Consider the following 24,421-nt stretch of genomic DNA (forward strand, 5'->3'; position numbering starts at 1 on the left):
CAGGATAGAAACCTCTGGGTTTCAGTTAAGACCGTTTTGTGAAGACGGAGCATACATTTTATTACATGTATCAACTCCAACGAACAGGAGGAGGCCAGTCTATGCCCCGCCCCCAATCACAGGCAAGATAACTTTGAGCACGCCGTTTGATAAGCTACACCAGCGTTCATTGTGATGTAACTGGCCTGCTGTACTAGTACTGACCTCTTGCTACAAGCGATATTAGTTACATGTATTCAGTGATACTAGAAGTAGTTGGGATTTACTAGCTTCTTTATCATTAACTTAGTCATGGCGGATTTTGCAGCTGGGACTTGGACGCTCGTGGATACGAAAAACTTCGAAGAGTACTTGAAAGCTGTCGGTATGTATTCTGTGCTTACTTCAGGCTTTTCTCCAAGATTTTGAAAGTCATAAGTTAACAGACCCTCAGTTGGCAACGGGATTCCATTTTGTATTAATTTCATGTGTCTTATATTAATTTTTACATAAGTTAAAATCTCAAACACACACAAAAAGATTATGTTTGGAAATGTTATCACGGGGGTGCCCTAGCTTTCGACGTAAGACTTGCGTTACTAATAAATAAGATCGGCAATATTTATTATAGAAACCTATTATAACAGGCGATTTGTGTGCAATATTGTTCTCTCTCTCTTTTTTAAACATTTTGATTTTTAAACTGGTTTTAAAAACGATGGTTTGGCGATATGATCTTAACATATATATCATTGGATATAAAACGGGTATTCAGAAATTTACCACACTGTCTGAGTCAATACTGAGACACTTGTGTAACATTTTACCATCAGTAGATGGTGGTAAACTACAACAACAATTAGATGACAGAGTACCAAGATACCGTCGCAAGACGCAGATGGACTGGACAAGTTGAAACACACATACATGCACGCACACAAACACACCATGGACCATCATAATATATATCATTTTCTGTAGAAAACTACCGGTACGTGCAAATAACACGCATTATTTAACTTGGATAATGCAGGTATGGAAATCCGATATGGCTTAAACATATATTCGCCAAGTTTTTGAAATTTTGTTTGTTATCACTTTTCAAACAAACTCACTGATAATTCGACCTATTTTAAGACCACCCAACCTATAATTGAACGCAATTTTCTAACCACTCCGATGTTGGGGTAACTCGGGAGGTCAAACCCTTTTTGTCGCGTCTTCACTACAATACGTGATTTTCATTAAGAGGAAATTAGTCTCGGTTACCAAAGGTCAGACATTACATCGATCACTCGTTCATGATTGTCTGGCTCAAATTCGGTTTGATGCACCAGGGAGGAAAAACTCGACTTTACTCGTGAAAAAATACATTGTTTATTTTGAATGGACAGTTTCGTGACGATCCAACGGTGTGTTATTTTCAATAAGTCAGTAGGGTTATTGAAACAATATTAGTTTTCATGTTTTGCACGCTAGACCATTGAAGTGATACATGTATGTTCGTTTTCTATTTGCGTTACTTAAGTCGTCGTTTCAATTAAAATTAACCATGCAAAGCATATGTATTGTGTACTTTTTGTTTTGTTTTCCTGGCTTTGTCCAATAACCGATATATCATGTATACGTCATGTGATGACCTGTAAGCCATGTTGTTGAATGACAAGCGCAACAAATCTACGGTCCTCAAGACGTGTCATTTATCACACGTTTATGCGTATGCATGGTCTAACGGGATGAAACCAACCCCTTATAAGATATTAATATAGCGCACGATATTTTGGCATTTTGTTAATGTACTTTAATATTTAAATGTCAAATCAGAGTCTCGAAAATACGCGTGGGAACAAACTACATATGCGTACATTATCACTACGACGTAAACCAGATTGCCTTCTGCTACAGGTGTCGGAATGGTGATGCGCAAAATGGCGGCCGCTATCAAGCCGACACAGGTGATCGAGGTGACCGGAAATAGCTGGGTGATCAAGACGCTGACCACTCTCAAGAACACGGTGCTGGAGTTCGTCCTTGGTCAGGAGTTCGACGAGGTCACAGGCGACGGCAGGAAATGCAAGGTACAGTATGCGGCTATTGCGTGATGGAGAAAATGATTATTTTATTTTAGACCCAATAACAAATTGTTTCAATTTAGCAATTAAATAAATGCTTCGATGTAACAGTCAGTGAAGTTCGTTTATCATTCAACGTTTTCATAGCTAAACAATTTCTACTCGTTCCACTTTTATTAACGGTTATACTTGAGATTCCAATATTCAATTCTTTTCAGACAACATTTACACTAGAGGGTAAAAAACTGACCCAAGTTCAGAAAGGAACACCCGACTCAGTTATAACGCGCGAGTGGGACGGCGACAGCATGATCATGGTAATTATCATATTACAGAAACAACACATAAAAATATATAAAAAGTATTTAGTTTGCTTAATTTTGAAATACGTCAGCCCTTATTTTTATTATTTTTCGTTAGTATTAATTCATAATTATGAGTTCATGAATAATATGATCAATACCTTATTTAAGTTTGAATGGATGGCAACCATGGTGTTTCATATTTTGTTTTCAGATTTTGTCTACCGACGACGCCGTGTGCAAGAGAACATACAAGCGTGCGACGTAATTCGTAAACGAACAATAATGTGTCCCTATATGCGATCGGTAACTTGAGACTATTAACAGAAACATTTCTAAAAAGGCGTTGCTACCGGAGGACTTTAAACTACCAGATGACAAGTGACAAATGTATTTGCACAATAATTAAACGGGCATTTCTATGTTTTTTTAAACAACCCAAGTAAATCAGTAAGGATAAAGCCAGACTAAGCAGTGGTGCCTAAAAAGGGCAGGTGACCTGTATCATTCGATAGACGGTAAACTTCTTAAATGGTGCTTTAATTGTGCAGTTTCCACTGACTTACTTATTCAAGCATTCAGTCAGAATATATTTCAGCAGGCAGTTTCCTTATTAAACGTGATAATATGATTTGATATTAATATCAAGCACTACGGTACGTAACTCTATCAAATATTCAATAGAAAATAAAGACACGGTAGGTATGCATTTTTTTATAAGAATATTGACAAAAAACATAATAACAAACACGGATGGGACATATTTTTAAGGGTGGGGCAAATAAACAGGAGGGTGTCTGGGACAAATATGTTAAAACTGTGGGATATAAAAATTGGAAGCAGGTTCCCTGCTGTTCTGTTTTAGCCTAATCCCCAAAATCAGCGGACATCGTAGCAATCAACCTCATTTTTCATAATGTCGCTTACAGTATTATGCAATCAGTATTATTGGATGTTATGTTTATTAATCCAAAATAAATGTTAAACAATCAATCGCTGTGAGTTACTGTTCACACCACGTCGGTGGGTCTTCATTCATTAGTTGTTCGCAAGAACAACTAAGGTTAATAGTGGTGTTTTGAAAATAGGTACACAGGGTAGTACGATTCACCAAACTTATACCGCATCCGCACCGAGAAAGAGTTCGCGTCGAGAAGAGTATAATTTACATGACATTTTTCATATTGAAAATATTCCACTGCGTGTTACGTTAAAATCGCGTAACACAGCTATCCTTAAAGGTCAGAAGGGCAGGTCAGCCGATGGATGCAGGTCAGAGGGACAGGTCAGCCGATGGATTCAGGTCAGAGGGGCAGGTCGAACGATGGATGCAGGTCAGAGGGGCAGGTCAGCCGATGGATGATGGATGCAGGTCAGAGGGGCAGGTCAGAGGGGCAGGTCAGCCGATGAATGCAGGTCAGAGGGGCAGGTCAGCCAATGGATGCAGGTCAGAGGGGCAGGTCAGCCGATGGATGCAGGTCAGAGGGGCAGGTCAGCCGATGGATGGAGGTCAGAGGGGCAGGTCAGCCGATGGATGCAGGTCAGAGGGGCAGGTCAGCCGATGGATGCAGGTCAGAGGGGCAGGTCAGCCGATGGATGCAGGTCAGAGGGGCAGGTCAGCCGATGGATGCAGGTCAGAGGCGCAGGTCAGCCGATGGATGCAGGTCAGAGGGGCAGGTCAGCCGATGGATGCAGGTCAGAGGGGGAGGTCAGCCGATGGATGCAGGTCAGAGGGCAGGTCAGCCGATGGATGCAGGTCAGAGGGGCAGGTCAGCCGATGGATGCATTCGCGAAGAAGCAGCGGGACGTGAAAATGAAATACACACAGAAGCACAGCACCAGGGCCTATTAATAAGCAGCCTTAATAACAGACGATTGCTTAGCAGATTAATGTGAGAAAAACGGGAAAAAAACTAATATAATTCTATATCCAATAAATTCATCCAATCGGCATTCTTCATATGTACCACGTGACCGTCCAATATATTCCGGTATTTGATCCAAAAAGTCTGTATTTTTCCCATATTGGACAGTTGAGTAAGCAATTGTTTTATAACGATAAAAGCCGTTACCGAGAAAAAGTATCCGAATGTACTATAATCGACTCACACGGGCGCTTGTCTTGAAAATAGCATAGATGCAATTAAAGCATTTTAAAATCAAAATTAAAATGAAACAAAAGCTGAAGAAAGGGATATAGAATAACAAGAAATATCTTTTAAAAAGATATACGGCGTTGATTGTGGTCGATGTTTATGAACGATCAAAAGTTATCTCTATGAGATAAAAAGTAGCGGATGCCTTTTTTCTGCGCAGTTCTTAGCTACATCATAAGCAAATCAATTACGGGGTGTTGCGCCAGATTTCGTGGCTTATTTTGCTTTATGTGATATTATTACTCAGATATCTATATTTAAAGAATAGAAAAACACAAGAAACATGAAAATAAACGATTGCATATAGGTCAGCCGGCAATACTCGAATCTTATTTAATTGCATAATTATAGTATAGTGAATTATTGTGCTCATGCTTAATAAACTGGTCTAAATGGATAAATATTTCTAATTATTTTTATCAAAATTGGTCCTTATCATGCAAATGTTAAAACCATATTAAAAATCGATGATTGACATACCACAATAATATCGCCGAATATCTTTATTTAGTATCTTTCTGATCAAAACAGACTTCAAGTGCACAAAGTTTACGAGACGGCGTTTATATAAAGATTTCTGCAACTGACCGCAAACTGACCTTGATACCTTGCGGATTGGAATGCAATGCATTACAGTCAGTACGTTATTGTCAGTAAGACCGGTGTAACACAATGATCGCAACCCCTTCTGCGAACTCCGGTATATAAACTCTGACTTTCACAAATGGCCGGGAGTTGACCCGAAACCTCGCGGGTTGAAATGCAATGCAAGTAAGTACTAAATATGACAACATAGCTACTAGTATAAACGCTTTTGCGCTGATAATTCTCTGAAAATAAAAGGTGAACGCACAAACTGTATTTATGTCGAAAATTGATTGTAAAACTGTTCTATCTATTGAGCCTTTTCATTAGAGATAAAATTGTTTCATGCAGTAAAACAGTGTTACAAAGACGCGGATATGTTTCCAATGTTATGGTGTTATACTCAAATCAGCCTATGGAATAAATGAAGTGTATTCATTCGTACCTAGCCGCGGGAAATTTTATTTGAGTATTATTGGACCCTTACAAAGGTCAAGTCAGGGTGAAAAGCTGGCTTATTCAGCTAACGCCGAATAATAAAAGTCTGTATTTTTTCCATATTGGACAGTTGAGTACAAGTGCACTAAGCAATTGTCTTATAACGATAAAAGCCGTTACCGAGAAAAAGTATCCGAATGTACTATAATCGACCCACACGGGCGCTTGTCTTGAAAATAGCATAGATGCAATGAAGGCATTTTAAAATCAAAATTAAAATGAAACAAGAGCTGAAGAAAGGGATATAGAATAAAAGCTTATTAGACGTTTAAACTGTACAATACGTGATATATTTGGACTCGCACACAGTTTGAAATCATATTGGACTCGCCTAACGGCTCATCCAATATGACGTAAAAATGTGTGCTCGTCCAAATAAAAAATGTACAATCAACAATACGTGAAATATTTCGTTCACTAGCTAAGACGTAATCAATCATGGATGTCCCGTTATGACCATAAAATGTATGTTTATTACTGTCACCTATTCTACCATTAACAATACGTGTACCTGTTGACTTACACAAATCAAGCAATTTACAACCATGGCTTTTATGAACATTATCAACAGAGGCCCTAACAGATACTTGATCAGTGCAATAATCTATATCATCGTAAAAAGTATTCATACAGTCATATACAATATAATTACGTTTGTTGCCTACTCTACTGTTTAGATCCCCAGTTATAAATACTTGACCGGATTCAGAAAAGTATGATATATCATTTTCTAAAAATTCAAAAAGGTCGATATTAAACGTATTATACATAGGCGAATCTTCACCTCAAATATAGGCTGCATATAAATATATTCATCTAAGTTAAAAAGCTCACGATCTAATTTAAGCCAAGTAATAGTATTATAGTGATTGCGTACAATAGTTATTCCATCCTTTAAATGTTCCCTAAAATAAACAACAAAACCACCGCCAGATCTACCGAGTACGCGCATTTCTGTGTTGAGTTTTTCTAAAAAAATTGTGAGATATAAAACCATCAAGAGAAATAACGCTTGACTTGTTATTCCAAGTTTCGTACACTAAACAAATATCATGAGAAGTAATTAAATTGACAAAATTAATATTACTTTTTTACAATCTGTTAAACCATTAACGTTCCAAGACAAGATAGAAATCCTACTGTCATCGTGCCCCTATGCGCGCTGCGGTACCCCATCTATATAGAGGGTGTTGTAAGCAAGGTACGCACGCTTCCCTTGCGCCTCGCGTCTTTCATCTTGGGAACCAGTTTCCGCATCTTCTGAATCACATCCTGTGGAAACTGCTCAAACACCCTGAAAACAGTTCCATCGAGTTATTTCCACCGCTTTCGCACCATTTCCCTGTCTTTGAAGTACGAAAACTGCGCCACAATGTTACTTACTTTTTCCGCAGTCGATGCACCAGGGGAACGATGCACACGTTCGAATTTAATGGAATCCACCAATTCACGTGCAATGTGGAAAGCGTCCTCGAGATGTTGACGAAGCTTACGCTCCGTCACTTCCGGCGTCTCGTTACCTGAAGCGTTGTCTTCCTGAACACTGGTGAACATAAGATTATTTCCATGCTCTGTGACTGGAGATACGAAACATCATCGCGCATGGCTTCTCGCTCCTTTTCGAGCGCGTCGATACGTGACGCCATCTGCGCTGCGTGGATGTCCGCCCCGTCCACCTTGTCTTCAACCCGCTTCACTCGATCGTCCACCTATTTCGTCCAATGCCACCCACAGCTTTTTGATGTCCGTCTCCATGCCCCCGATCCTCTTCTCAATTACTTCAACCATTTTTAATTTATTCTCTACGGACTCTAGTCGATTACTTATAGATTTCATAATCTCCATAAGGTTCCTATTCGTAGGTTCGAAATTGCCACCGTCCGCCATTTTTGTGACACTATTTTTGCATCCACCGGCATAAACACACTATCACTCAGTTGATCTCCATACAGCACCGAATTTGTCCAATTAAGCAAATCGCTTACCGGAGTAGATTCTGTACTCGAACTCCCGGACGGGCCTCTTTGTTTATGCACTTTACTATTGTTGCTATTGTTTTGGCCATTGTCACTACCATTCCTCTGTTTTCTTTTTTAATTGTTTGAATTTTTCATCGTGCACCATTGTATCCATGTAAAAGAACATTTAGCACGTTTAAATCTCTACAATAACATTCACAAATATGCAGTAAATCCAGTAAATAAAACATTTTCCTCTCTCGACTTAAAAACGCCGCCATTCGCGCCTTATCACGTGACTATGTGACTCAGTGGAGCAATAAATTTCCTGCGTGTTTTGATGTGATTTCTGTCTCCATATATATTTGCCCTCGTAGCCATTTTCTATGGTACTCGTCGTATTTTATCCGGAGAAACCATCCATTAGGAAATTACATTCAACGGACGTTTTGTTTTTGTAGAGAAGCTTAATTGTGAACAAATCGGATGGCCACACGCTGTAGGCGTTTATGTGGCAGTAAGCAATAGTAATATCGAATTAATATATTCTTTTATGACGATAAAATGTCATATTTACCACGAAGCGGCGTATACAAAAACGGATATAATACATTTTGTAAATACAAATTGTTCGTGAAAGCGGGTAGTTGCGTTGCTATGGCGGGGATGTTCTATATTTTATTGAAATAACATTTACAAACACAATCAGTTGAAGAAAGAAAATACACAATTCGGTCGAAATCGCAACATTTGGGATCATCTGGTTTTGTGGTTGTTCAGTATGGCGGATAATGACCGATTGGAAGGATCAATAAGCGATGACAGTATGCTTAAAGAGCTCAACGATGAAAAGAGTCGCCAATACATGGGACTTACCGTATATGTGGCATCGGTTGCAATACTGGGGATATTAGGCAATGCCATTGCGTTAGTGTTTTATATGAAGCAAACGAAACAAACTGTCACTAATTTGTTGATAATAGCACTGACAATAAATGATGTGTTAATGTCATTCCTTATTTTCACAAACATTTACGACTTTTTCCATACATTGACATATCCAAGTAACGCTTGGTGCAAAATATATTACGTGGTTATTCGTGTATTCGGCGTAAATTCTCTATTTTTCTTAACTGTAATTGGGTTCGATAGATTTGTTCTCATTTATCAATGGCCCCAATGGGCGAAAGTTGTATGCCAGTTGCGTTCTATTAAATACGTAATTTGTGCATGTTTAACGATGTCGACTGTCATTGCACTGCGCGATATTTGGCTTGTAGAGCTAACGCCAGTAAACGTGCAAGTAAAGTCTGTCAACAGGACCATTACTGGCGCCCACTGCATGCCTGCCAGACGACCGGAAGTGGAGACAATCGTCACAGTGTTTCATTTGTTGGATGTGAGTACTCTGGTTGTTGTATCGATTCTCATAATTGGACTGCATAGCTTAATTATAAGGAAAGTTGCTACTGTTCGAACCAACTTGATGATTTCTCCAAACATTCAAGGCTTCAAGCCCCCCGTGTTGACACAATCGAATGCGGTTTACAGCATACAATTAATCACTCCGAAGGCACCACAGGTAGATGCCAACCGGTCCGAGCAACAGAAAGTGTTCACGTGACACCCGTTTCGCATACTGAAGGCAATGCAGTCTCCACATCACGAGGCATACACAATGTAGATAAACAAATGCAACTGTCAAATAGAAGCAAAAGGAATAAACACATAGAAAAACGCATCACGATCATGATATTTGTAATGACTGCTACTTCATTGTTGAGCTATGTACCGTACCTTATCATCAGCCTGTTGACGACGTATGACAATACGAGCAGTGCCTGGGAAGTGCTTGCCCACAGATCATACATAATCATGAGCACCCTTAACCCGTGCATTATTGGGTTCTTTCACTCGGAGTTTAGACGCTTTATTGTAGACCGTGTTCTGTGTTGCCGACGGAGGTTGGGCAATTCGTAGTAGCCCAACCCTGAACCCGTTCATTATTGGGTTGTTCCATTCAATATTGGTCTGCAAAATAAATCAGCCAGATACCCGGTAAAATATCCATATTAAGACAAAATGATACTCTTAAAAACAGTTCAAGGGCTGGAAATGTTTGCGCGTGTGACGTTGGAGAAATATCTTAGCAACTCTGCGATAGTGTTTTGTTAAGTTTTTGTGTTGTAAAACATTTCATACAAGCAAAACACAACAATTAAAGTTTGTTAAAGTACTGAATGATACGTTTACATCTACATGTAGCAATATAAATTATCATTTGCATTTCCAACTAAGGGGTGTTGCACACATTGTATACATTTCAATTGATGTTATCATATAATATTTATATTGTTTTTTTTAAATTCCTAGTCCATAACTTCCGAACGAAATGCTATTAAATGCATACTTGAGAAGTTTACTTCTTTTTTTATATGTCAACAATATATTTACATAAAATTTTCTTATATACGAATTGTTTATATTATATGCTATGATATATGCGATCATTAAAATATTGTGTTTCAAAAATAATAGTTGTTTCCATCTCTTTGATGACCTAAAATTGTCTGAATAAAAAAATAATCACCTACCATAACCATATTTAAAGATTTCTCAGAAGACGCGAATGCTGATGCAAGGTTCCGTTATCTTCCATGGAAACGAGGAGTGGAAAAGCGCATTATGCAGATGTTGCAAGTTTTCGCACTTTGATAATTTTGGTCGCAGGCATCAGGAACGGAGCATTACGGGTACAAACGAGTGTACCGGTAAGTTCTGTACGAACTTAGTAAGATTGCGTCTCACGTCTTTATGATATGTCTGAGAGCCACTCACTGGGTACTGAAGAAACAAATGAATAAATGAATGAATGGGTGAATGGATGAATGGATGAATGGATGAATGGATGAATGGATGAATGAATGAATGAATGAATGAATGAATGAATGAATGAATGAATGAATGAATGAATGAATGAATGAATGAATGAATGAATAAATGAATTATCACACGAAAGAACGAACGCATGCAAAAACGAACGAAGGAACGGAAGGATTGTTTGTTTGATGGATGGATGGATGTATGGATGGATGGATGAATGAATGGATGGATGAATGATGGATGGATGGATGGATGGATGGATGAGTGTATAGAGTGATTGTTGGATGGATGAATGAATGGAAAGGACGGATGAATTAATGAATTGGTGCATACATTGATGAATAAATGAATTAATGAATGAATGCATTTATTTATATTTTTGTATATTTCCAATCAATCATCAATATATTTATCATTACATTAAAAACAATATATAACGATGTGATCAATCAAAGGACATAATTTGTAACATATTTTCTTATTTTTGCAACCGTACTTTTGAAAACCAATGCAGTCCACAAACACAAATACTGGCTATTCATTAATTTGCGAAGTATAATCTCAAAAGTATTTGATTGATTTTTGTGATTTGTTTTATCGTCCTAAAGGTTACAAGTCATATGTTTGGTAAAAGAGGTATAAACTCCTGTTATGTTGAAAGCATTAAAAACAAATATGTAGGAGCTCAAGATCACATGCTGGTTTTTATGTGTGTAAAATATCATCTTTTTAGAAGCAATAATCATTGCGTTACGCGTGACCAAAAACTGACGAACGGACGGTTGGAATCACGGAAAGACACACGTACAATCTATAGGTACCCTCTCTGCTGTACTGTTGTAACATCTTTTGATAGCATCGTTCGTTGAAAGACAGCTGGAAACCTTACACATCTCTGCATACTTGAAATGTACTTTGCGCTGTTACCAGGAATATTCTAAAGGTAAAATATCAGGATAATTATTGTCATCAATAAACAATTAATTGCATTGAATGTTTTTATATGGTTTGATTAAAGTGTCTACAGTATGAAAAGATGTATGGTTCCATAAGCATATAAAATTGCGTTTTGTGGAATACAACAATTTATTAGTGGTGTTTCCGTGGGTCAATACCATTGACAGCGGACGTTTTGAATCAGTGGCAGCATAGGACGAAGCTTTGATGTAAAGTGAATTATGGGCAAGAGAGTCTTAATTTCTCCATGTGATGATCTAATACAGGTGATCAATCACCTTCTGTTTTGTGGAAATGTATTAACAAATTAGGTCATTGGGTACCATTTGTAATATTTCGCTGACACGTTTTATTAAGAGATATCCAAATAGTGATCTTACTATAGTATACACCGGGTGTCGCGGTGTTGACATGACGAATTACTGTAGATACTTTATTAAAACGGCATCATTGAATCTAATTGCAAAATTTAATTTTGTGATTGAAGTGTGTACATTTACGGGTTTAAAAAGATTAATTTTCTAAAATCACTGAATAAATTATTTAACGGTAGTAAACCGAAAAAAACGAACATACTTTTTTGCATTGCTATACTAGGGCTGTATTAGCCGTCACAATTTCCAATCCATGGCTGCTGGTCATACTAGCGTTATATGAGCGGCCACAATGACCAATCCATGGCTGCTGACCATACAAGCGTTGTATGAGCAGCCACAATTAACAATCCATGGCTGCTGGTCATACAAGCGCTGTATCAGCAGCCACAATTGCCAATCCATGGCTGCTGACCATACTAGCGCTGTAGCAGCAGCCACAAGGTGCTGGCATTCCATGCGCTGTATGAGCAGCCACAATTACCAAGCAATGGCTGCTGGTCATACAAGCGCTGTATGAGCAGCCACACTTACCAATCTATGGCTGCTGGCCATACTAGCGCCGTATGAGCGGCCACTATTTCCAATCCATGGCTGCTGGTCATACTAGCGTTATATGAGCGACCACAATGACCAATCCATGACTGCTGACCATACAAGCGCTGTATGAGCACCCACAATTAACAATCCATGGTTGCTGGTCACACAAGCGCTGTGTCACCAGCCACAATTACCAATACATGGCTGCTGACCATACTAGCGCTGTAGCAGCAGCCACAATTACCAATCCATGATTGCTGACATTCCATGCGCTGTATGAGCAGCAACAATTACCAATCTATGGCTGCTGGTCATACTAGCGCTGTATGTGAGGCCACATTTACCAATCTATGGCTGCTGGCCATACTAGCGCTATAGGAGCAGCCAAAATTACCAATCTATGGCTGCTGGCCATACTAGCGCTGTGTGAGCAGTCACATTTACCAATCTATGGCTGCTGGTCATACTAGCGCTGTTTGAGCAGCCACAATTACAAATCTATGACTGATGGCCATACTAGCGCTGTATGAGCGGCCACAATTACCAATCTATTGCTGCTGGCCATACTAGCGCTGTATGAGCGGCCACAATTACCAATCTATTGCTGCTGGCCATACTAGCGCTATATGGGCGGCCACTATTTCCAAGCCATTTCTGCTGGCCATACTAGCGCTGTATGAGCGGCCACAATTACCAATCCATGGCTGCTGGTCATACTAGCGCTGTATGAGCAGCCACATTTAACAATCTATGGCTGCTGGTCATACTAGCGCTGTTTGAGCGGCCACATTAACCAATCTGTTTGTTGACCCTACTAGCGCTGTAGGAGCAGCCACAATTACCAATCCACGGCTGCTGGCGATACTAGCGCTGTAGCAGCAGCCACAAATTATCAATCCATTGCTACTGGTCATACTAGCGCTATATGAGCAGCCACAATTACCAATCCATGGCTGCTGGTCATACTAACGCTGTATGAACAGCCACAATTACCACTCCATGGCTGATGGTCATACTGTATGAACAGCCACACTTACCAATCCATGGATACTGGTATACTAGCGCATGGCTGCTGGTTATACTAGCGCTGTATGAGCAGCCACAATTACCAATCCATGGCTGCTGGTCATACTAGCGCTATATGAACAGCCACAATTACCAATCCACGGCTGCTGGCCATACAAGCGTTGTATGAGCAGCCAAAATTACCAATCTATGGCTGCTGGTCATACTAGCGCTGTATGAGCGACCACTATTTACAATCCATTTCTGCTGGCCATACTAGCGCTGTATGAGCGGCCACAATTACAAATCCATGGGTGCTGGTCATACTTTGCGCTGTATGAGAGGCCGCTATTACCACTCCATGGCTGCTGGCTATACTAGCGTTATATGAGCTGCCACAATTTCCAATCTATGACTACTGGCTATACTAGCGTTATATGAGCAGCCACAATTACAATCCGTGCTGCTGGCTATACTAGCTTTGCATGAGACGCCACAATTACCTATCCATGGCTGCTGGTCATAATAGTGTTGGATGAGCAGCCACAACTACCAATCTATGGCTGCTTGCCATACTAGCGCTGTTTGAGCAGCCACAATTACCAAGCTATGGCTGCTGGCCATACTAGCGCTGTGTGAGCAGCCACAATTACCAATATATGGCTGCTGGCCATACTAGCGCTGTATGAGCAGCCACATTTACCAATCTATGGCTGCTGGCCATACTAGCGCTGTTTGAGCAGCCACAATTACCAAGCCATGGCTGCTAGTCATACAAGCGCTGTATGAGCAGCCACACTTACCAATCTATGGCTGCTGGCAATACTAGCACTGTATGAGCGGCCACTTTTTCCAATCCATGGCTGCTGGTCATACTAGCGTTATATGAGCGGCCACAATGACCAATCCATGGCTGCTGACCATACAAGCGCTGTGTGAGCAGCCACAATTAACAATCCATTGCTGCTGGTTATACAAGCGCTGTATGAGCAGCCACAATTACCAATACATGGCTGCTGAACATACTAGCGCTGTAGCAGCAGCCACAATTACCAATCCATGGTTGCTGGCATTCCATGCGCTGTATGAGCAGCCACAATTACCAAGCCATGGCTCCTGGCCATACTAGCGCTGTATGAGCAGCCACAATTACCAATCCATTATATTTTAATTTACGTTAATTAAAATAATCATTGGCATTTCTTATAATCAGTTTTAAATAAAGACATTACAGGCGACCACAAAAGAAATGCAAATTCACAATTTTAATGTATCTCTTTTATCACAAAGAAAATAATAAGACTTACCGGTGTGTATACGGTGACTCCATCTTCCACATGCATCACATGCAATAGCGTACGCACGAGAAGTGATCTCAATATTGCAGAAAATACATGGATGTTCAGCAATGATTGTATGATACAGTAAAAAAAATCACCTGCATATATACACACTTTAACAATTGAGCAACAACACTTACCTTAATTACTCGATTAACCGTGAAAACCTTTTCTTCATCCTCTCTTTGATTTCTTATTTGAAAATGACCATGATAATTTTATAATTACCCAATTACATAATAATTTCGTTTTAACCACGAACAAACATCCTTTGATGCCACCACCAGTATTTTTTGTAAACATGATTAAAGAAGGAAAACGTTTGTTTATTTCACAGTTTGAAAGTTACTGGTCGTGTATGTAAAAACTCGGCCTAGAGTGTTAAAGCATGTTCACGATCTAAACATACATATCTAGATTATTTTCAGAATAATACCTTATGTGCTGACCTGATTGTAGGAAAATGAAGCGAGAAATTTATTTATATAAGAAACAAACATATTTGATATTATTATTTTAAACCACCGAAAATTTCTCATTATATAAACATGAGGTAGTTTGCCAACATAATGAATATGTTGCCCAGCTCTTGCCACGTGGAGGCCACCTCTTGTAAGAGCCACATTATTATATATTTTTTTATCTGATACGCTTTAATTAAGGATTTTAAAACTAATTGTTTAAAAACATATATAAAAAAACAAAACAATCATGACCTAAAGATAAACTTTTAATATATAATTTACCTCCCTTGATTAGAATATTAATAGGTTGCAAGCCTGGATAATTAATATTAACACTTTGCAACCATCTCTAAATTGATAAAATCAACTCCGTACATTTAAACAGATAATTTAATTAGTGTCAAACAACTCAATTAATGTACACGCTTATCGACAAAAGGTGCGATAATTCCTATTTATACCAATTTACCGAAATCTCCACGGCATTTACTATATAAATCAATTTACCGAACTTGTCTTTTACAGAGCCTCCATAACTCATACGCATTATTTAGCATCTTTATCGTTTTTATAATTAATGAATTCCGACTATTAATCCAATAAATAAAATATATACTTTAATTGGTAATTGTCAATAGTTAATACTCGGTGTATACATTTAAACTATTCACGTCCCGAGGCCGAAATTACTATTATTTATATTGTCCGAAATTTAGTTAGCCGAAATAACATTGAATATAACAAGTGAATTCGTCAATAATGGTAGAATAGATGATTCACAATACGTACATTGCTGCACATACAGCAGCGAATCGTGGCATTGTTCCACTAGCCTTATCAAAGAGCAAGTCCATTTCATTTTCTTCAAAAAGCATGTCATTTATCATAATGAATTAATTGTGATTCCGTCAAATCGGTATGATTGAATAGCGAGAAGTGCCCCTTTCCAAGGACAGGGTTTTCTATAAACGGGAAGGGTCTCATATGTTTTATTTTGAATATTTTCCAATAGATACAAAAGAAATGTACTAATAATCTAAATAAAGAACTCGGACATCATTATTGAAATTTCAGCTTTAATGTTGATGAGGCCTTTTCATTCCACATTAAGCGGGATTTAGCCATCTCCGCTTTTCAGCCACGCCTGTTCAAAATATTTCCCGTGATGCAAATTTTAGGACATATATATGAAAATTTAACAACAAATATATGGAATTTATACCACTCACATATTTTGAAAATTATAATATATCAGAATTATACCACATATATATAAAAATATTGCATACATATATGAACTTATAGAACATATATATGAAAATATCAAACAGAAAATATGAAATTATACAACATATATTTGTTATGCAATACATATATCGGATTTAACCATATATATATATATATATATATATATATATATATATATATATATATATATATATATATATATATACCAATACATAGTGCCAGTTACGCGGTCTCTGTAGTTTTCAGACTGTACTTACGAGGTCAATATAAAAAACGGGGTCTATATACAACCCCGCAATCTAGGCTCCTTTAATTACTATGAGGGGGTGTAGGGGAGGTAATGCAATCAAATCTCACAATAAGGTCTTAAATCGAAAACCACAATCAGGTCTGAAATTGAAATTGTATATACCTCGCAAATAAGTTCGCTATATATTTCCTTGTATAAGACGTTAAATAAATGACGTATTTATATACAATAATAATAGTAGGTACCCCTATATACCTTAATTCGTGTTTATATCGGATAAAAAAGGGTATGGAGATACATGTATTTAAAGTGGGAACCCCATAACCTATTTCTAAATCAGAGACCCCGTAACTGGCCATATGTGTGAATATATATATATATATATATATATATATATATATATATATATATATATATATATATATCTATATATATATATATATATAGATATATATATATATATATATATATATATATATATATATATATATATATATATATATATATATATATATCAATGTATACAACATATATATGCAATCATACCACACACAAATGGAAATATATAACATATATATTCAAATATACCACATAAATATGGATTTTACCATATATATATATCAATTTATACAACATCTAATGCAATTATACCACACACAAATGGAAATATACAACATATTTATATACAAATATATCACATAAATATGGAAACATTGAATTTTGCAACGTTTGACACGCCATACATGAAGAAACAAAAACAGTTTCGGTTTTCCCAGAACTGGTCGACCTTAAAGTACTAGTAACTGCTCAGACGACAGTTTTATACCTATCAATTTTGATTCCTAGCTCTTCTAAAGACTTAGAAACTTGTGAAGACGAATTAACATACATAAAAAAGACTTAATGATGTCACCAACAGCATTTACTTCATTTACAACACAATTGCGGTTTGTGTTTTTTAAATACTTACTTGGCAATAATGTTACAAACATTTACATGTAAATGTACGTTGACACACTTTCCATGTTGTGGAATTTCAATCATGAGAGGTATGACAATTAAAGGACCTTCATACATTTTACGTCAACACTTTCTGTATATTCTGACTCAGCTCTCTCGTTGTTCAACTGAAATAAATGGATATATAAAGGTAACCTCATAAATGTGATCGTTTGTAGAGAAAAATCTTTTAATTTTGTCAATTTAGCAAAACGTGTAAAGGTCCCTTTCATGTCTTCAGACTTGTAAATTAAATGAGTTCCATACTATGTCATATCTTACATCATGAATAACTTACAGGTTTAGTGGATGCCTGTTAGCCTAGCTGGGCCAGTAAATTTAAGCCCAGGAAACTCAATTTCAAAAGTTGGTTTAAAAGCAGGGCAACTAGCTTTTTCAAAGCTTGAAACAACTCAACGCAATTAAACATAGAAGACAAATTTGCAACTGTGGATCAATTAGGCCTTGAAAATGATTCAATTCCGGCTCACAACAAGACATGATGCATTAAAAGTCTGTCATGTCGGCAAAATTGTTGCTCAATAATTTAAAGAAAATAAATAAAGTATTAGATACACATAACACAACATGTACATGATTCTAGGCTTGTTATTCTTTAGCAATGCAACCAAAATTCTAAAGATGGTTGCCAGTGCAGCAACCAATTGCGAAAAAAAGAGACATATTGTTGTTATTTTGTCTAAGTTATCTCTATAACATAGATATGAGGATAAACAGTGCAAACACACCTCGATCTGTGCTTTAAGATACAATCTTTATAAATCAAAATGGGTTGTGTTCATTTCAAACTTGCGATATAAAAAGCTAAAACATAATTTTGAAAACTGAGTTGCGTCTAAGATTAGGCAATAGCGAACATCTTCAGTGACTTCAGAGCTTTGATTCATTTAAAAAACTAGCAGAGATAATCCATTAAAGAATTTATCTTGCATTGAACCAATGCAATTCAAGATAAATTTGTGTACTTTGAATCGGCATTTTTTTATGGAAAAGAGCGAGTAGACGACGTTTGAGAGAACTCGATCGTCGAGAGAGAATACCCTCTCCGCGGTTGCAGTGTTCATGAGCACACGCCTTCATGATTCATGACCTTGTGATGTATTTACTTACCGGGGTATGTTCATTTTAATTTTAAGATAAAACAGTTATCTGATAATTGGCTCGCTACATTTAATTGTGTAAGTCATTGACCTTTCGGTCACAGTTTTCGGCATTAAGGATACCGTGTCACTGTCTGATTAAATACGCGACAATCTTGTCAGATGCGTAATTATTTATATATACATATTTGCCTCGCTTAAGGTAGTCGAAAGAGATGTAAGACATTAACATATGGGACGAAGGGCGTGCGTTAACGTTATATAGACATTTGCCCAATGAGTGTCTGGTTTATCTTTGATTGCCTAAGACCAACGGGGATAAAATTGACTGGTTCTGTCTGCAAAAATAAAAAGGGTTTACACAATCCCACACGCGCGCACACACGCACGCACATGGGCACCTTCACACGCACGTACACGCACGCATACGAACACGCATACACGCACACATACGCTCACAAATGCACGCACGCGCGCACACACAGGCTCGCATGCGAATACACACTAGGATTAAGCAATAAAAGACGTAGTAACAACGTTGAACATGTGTATACTGCTTTACGTATTATTTAGAATACAGTATCATGCAAAGAGTTGACGCGTATTGCTAGTAATTCAATGTAAAGTTTTAATTTACATAGCGATAATAAATGAAAGGTTAAATGATTTATCTTCAGCCTCCAAAATATTCAAAACCAACGAATATTTCGATGCAATATTTCGGAGATGTGGAATCAGAGTGCAGAATATAAGGGGTTTTCAGGGGTTTACACACGGGCTGGACGTAATGTAAACACACACTTTATTTCTGGAAATATCTCAAGTAATTGAAATTCATTTGCAAAAATCTTCTGTGCATAAAAGACAGTTAATTTTTCTTGCAGTTTGTTCCGATATATATATATATATATATATATATATATATATATATATATATATATATATATATATATATATATATATATATATATATATATATATATATATATATATATATATATAATAAATCCTTCAATACGTCTGAAATCGGTGACAAAATTTCACGTTGCGTGAAGCATAACCGTGTAAACGAATGGAGTATACAAATAATTTTTTAACAATTTAAATTCACCACGTACCGGTTCCCACAAAGTCACGAGATCCTGCATCCTGGGTATGGTAACACAGATTTAACGGGATACAAAATTCTCGTTTTAATTTTTTGCGTCACATTACATTCCATGTGAATTATCCGCGACGATATCCGAACGTTTACGAGCAAACGCGAGATTTGCTTCGGGCAGCGTCGGAAGCACGACGTGTTTCACATGTTTTCACTTAATAGTCGCATATCCACCGCACGAGATGATTGTTTAGAACTGCATGTATATTAAAGTAAAATAGTATTCGTATAGACAAATTTACTACGTGAAATCAAATCATGTGTGTGCTCACATGAGTTATTATGAATGTATCTCTTCGTCATCGAGCCATATGGAATGTTGATATTTAAGTATTTAATTCTTTCCACATATTCAAATATAACAGTTACATCAGCGACATGCGAAAGCTTGTCTTATGACATTTTGCGCCAGCGAACAACAAGCACAGCCTGCACACTTGCACAGTCTGGTCATGGGCTGCGCTCTTCTCTGTAAAAAAGCACGCAATGTTACGTGGTATCTCCTGAGTACCCGCCTCAGTGTGCATATCCGGTCAAGACTGCGTGAATTCGCAGGCTGGGCTACGCTGGCAGCATGTTGCATAAGATCTATGTTCGCATGTAACTGGGCAATATGTTGTATCAATTTTGTTTGTATGAACACACGAGAGTAGTCCAAATTTCCCTACACTGAAAAGTGTTACATCCTAATCTAAAACTGCCCGATGATGTTGCTTATGTTCCGGGGGATTATGATCAAAACAGAAAGAATGGAGCGTATTCATTCGGGTCTGCTGGTGTTAAGTAAGGTCATCTAACCCCCCGTTCTCACATAGCTGCGACTTTACGACGAATATTCTGATCAAGCCACGATCTGAAAGAAAGGATCGAGGCCGATCGGAGTCTAAATCGAGCAATTTGGCGATTTATGGTCTTCATTTCGACCGTTCTACGATGCCCCTACGTCCTACGCTTACTGCGTTTACTGCCGCGACATTCAAGATCATACTACGACGCTACGCAGAGCTATTACTGCGCTTTTACTACGATCATGAAGATCTCTCCACGATGCTTCCGCGCTGCCTGTATGATTACGGCGCTTCTACTACGCTCTTTTAACGACTTTACACCGATTTTTATTGGCGATCCCGCGCTGCGCTTGATTTGAACATGTTCAAAATAAGCGTGGCAAGAGCGTAGAGCTCTCCGTTCATGAAGACTCTACCGCGATCATACTGCGCTTATGAAAGCTCCATTACGTTTCTCCTGCGATTTGTCACGATCGGCTACGTTTTCGGCCACGCTTTGATCGTAGTAGAAGCGGCGTCTATGTGTGAACGAGGGGTTAGGTAAAAAGCTGTGTCAAGCAGCTATTCCGAAAAAAAACACACGCTTCTTTGCAGGATAGAAACCTCTGGGTTTCAGTTAAGACCGTTTTGTGAAGATGGAGCATACATTTTATTACATGTATCAAAGACCTATCAATATACAATGTATATTGATAGGTCTTAGCATGTATCAACTCCAACTAACAGGAGGAGGCCAGTCTATGCCCCGCCCCCAATCACAGGCAAGATAACTTTGAGCACGCCGTTTGATAAGCTACACCAGCGTTCATTGTGATGTAACTGGACTGCTGTACTAGTACTGAGCTCTTGCTACAAGCGATATCAGTTACATGTATTCAGTGATACTAGAAGTAGTTGGGATTTACTAGCCTCTTTATCATTAACTTAGTCATGGCGGATTTTGCAGCTGGGACTTGGACGCTCGTGGATACGAAAAACTTCGAAGAGTACTTGAAAGCTGTCGGTATGTATTCTGTGCTTACTTCAGGCTTTTCTCCAAGATTTTGCAAGTCATAAGTTAACAGACCCTCAGTTGGCAACGGGATTCCATTTTGTATTAATTTCATGTGTCTTATATTAATTTTTACATAAGTCAAAATCTCAAACACACACAAAAAGATGATGTTTGGAAATGTTATCACGGGGGTGCCCTAGCTTTCGACGTAAGACTTGCGTTACTAATAAATAAGATCGGCAATATTTATTATAGAAACCTATTATTTCAGGCGATTTGTGTGCAATATTGTTCTCTCTCTCTCTTTTTAACATTTTGATTTTTAAACTGGTTTGAAAAACGATGGTTTGGCGGTATGATCTTAACATATATATCATTGGATATAAAACGGGTATTCAGAAATTTACCACACTGGCTGAGTCAATACTGAGAAACTTGTGTACCATTTTACCATCAGTAGATGGTGGTTAACTACAACAACAATTAGATGACAGAGTACCAAGATACCGTCGCAAGACGCAGATGGACTGGACAAGTTGAAACACACATACATGCACGCACACAAACACACCATGGACCATCATAATATATATCATTTTCTGTAGAAAACTACATGCAAATAAAACGCATTATTTAACTTGGATAATGCAGGTATGGAAATCCGATATGGCTTAAACATATATTCGCCAAGTTTTTGAAATTTTGTTTGTTATCACTTTTCAAACAAACTCCCTGATAATTCGACCTATTTTAAGACCACCCAACGTATAACTGAACACAATATTCTAACCACTCCGATGTTGGGGTAACTCGGGAGGTCAAACCCTTTTTGTAGCGTCTTCACTACAATACGTGATTTTCATTAAGAGGAAATTAGTCTCGGTTACCAAAGGTCAGACATTACATCGATCACTCGTTCATGATTGTCTGGCTGAAATTCGGTTTGATGCACCAGGGAGGAAAAACTCGACTTTACTCGTGAAAAAATACATTGTTTATTTTGAATGGACAGTTTCGTGACGATCCAACGGTGTGTTATTTTCAATAAGTCAGTAGGGTTATTGAAACAATATTAGTGTTCAAATTTTGCACGCTAGACCATTGAAGTGATACATGTTATGTTCGTTTTCTATTTGCGTTACTTAAGTCGTCGTGTCAATTAAAATTAACCATGAAAAGCATATGTATTGTGTACTTTTTGTTTTGTTTTCCTGGCTTTGTCCATTAACCGATATATCATGTATACGTCATGTGATGACCTGTAAGCCATGTTGTTGAATGACAAGCGCAACAAATCCACGGTCCTCAAGACGCGTCATTTATCACACGTTTATGCGTATGCATGGTCTTACGGGATGAAACCAACCCCTTATAAGATATTAATATAGCGCACGATATTTTGGCATTTTGTTAATGTACTTTAATATTTAAATGTCAAATCAGAGGCTCGAAAATACGCGTGGGAACAAACAACATATGCGTACATTATCACTACGACGTAAACCAGATTGCCTTCTGCTACAGGTGTCGGAATGGTGATGCGCAAAATGGCGGCCGCTATCAAGCCGACACAGGTGATCGAGGTGACCGGAAATAGCTGGGTGATCAAGACGCTGACCACCCTCAAGAACACGGTGCTGGAGTTCGTCCTAGGCCAGGAGTTCGACGAGGTCACAGGCGACGGCAGGAAATGCAAGGTACAGTATTCGGCTATTGCGTGATGGACAAAATGATTATTTTATTTTAGACTCAATAACAAATTGTTTCAATTTAGCAATTAAATAAATGTTTCGATGTAACAGTCAGTGAAGTTCGTTTATCATTCAACGTTTTTATAGCTTAACAATTTCTACTCGTTCCACTTTTATTAACGGTTATACTTGAGATTCCAATATTCAATTCTTTTCAGACAACATTTACACTAGAGGGTAAAAAACTGACACAAGTTCAGAAAGGAACACCCGACTCAGTTATAACGCGCGAGTGGGACGGCGACAGCATGATCATGGTAATTATCATATTAAAGAAACAACACATAAAAATATATAAAAAGTATTTATTTTGCTTAATTTTGAAATACGTCAGCCCTTCTTTTTATGAATCTAATAGTTTTTTTCTTTTTTTTCGACACATTTTTCGTTAGTATTAATTTATAATTATGAGTTCATGAATAATATGATCAATACCTTATTTAAGTTTGAATGGATGGCAACCATGGTGTTTCATATTTTGTTTTCAGATTTTGTCTACCGACGACGCCGTGTGCACGAGAACATACAAGCGTGCGACGTAATTCGTAAACGAACAATAATATGTCCTTATATGCGATCGGTAACTTGAGACTATTAACGGAAACTTTTTTAAAAAGGCGTTGTTACTGGAGGACTTTAAACTCCCAGATGACAAGTGACAAGTGTATTTGCAAAATAATTAAACGGGCATTTCTATGTTTCATGCAAACAACCCAAGTAAATCAGTAAGGATAAAGCCAGACTAAGCAGTGGTGCCTAAAAAGGGCAGGTGACTTGTATCATTCGATAGACGGTAAACTTCTTAAATTGTGCTGTAATTGTGCTGTTTCCACTGACTTACTTACTCAAGCATTCAGTCAGAATATATTTCAGCAGGTAGTTTCCTTATTTAACGTGATAATATGATTTGATTAAGGGTGGGGCAAGTAAACAGGAGGGTGTGGGGGACAAATATGTGAAAACTGTGGGATATAAAAATTGGAAGCAGGTTCCCT

At 37.9% G+C, this 24,421-nt stretch overlaps 1 protein-coding gene across 1 annotated transcript; it reads left to right on the forward strand.

The window, feature by feature from the left end:
- Positions 1 to 278: 278 nt before the first annotated feature.
- LOC127853410 (sodium/calcium exchanger regulatory protein 1-like) lies at positions 279 to 24,292 on the forward strand. The gene is made up of 4 exons (XM_052387942.1): positions 279 to 364; positions 23,200 to 23,372; positions 23,585 to 23,683; positions 23,915 to 24,292. The coding sequence occupies exons 1-4, from the start codon at positions 292 to 294 to the stop codon at positions 23,966 to 23,968; spliced, it is 399 nt and encodes a 132-aa protein (XP_052243902.1). The 5' UTR covers positions 279 to 291; the 3' UTR covers positions 23,969 to 24,292.
- The last annotated feature ends 129 nt before the right edge of the window (positions 24,293 to 24,421 follow it).

This window comes from Dreissena polymorpha, chromosome 1, assembly GCF_020536995.1.
Source record: "Dreissena polymorpha isolate Duluth1 chromosome 1, UMN_Dpol_1.0, whole genome shotgun sequence".
NCBI lineage: Eukaryota > Metazoa > Mollusca > Bivalvia > Myida > Dreissenidae > Dreissena > Dreissena polymorpha.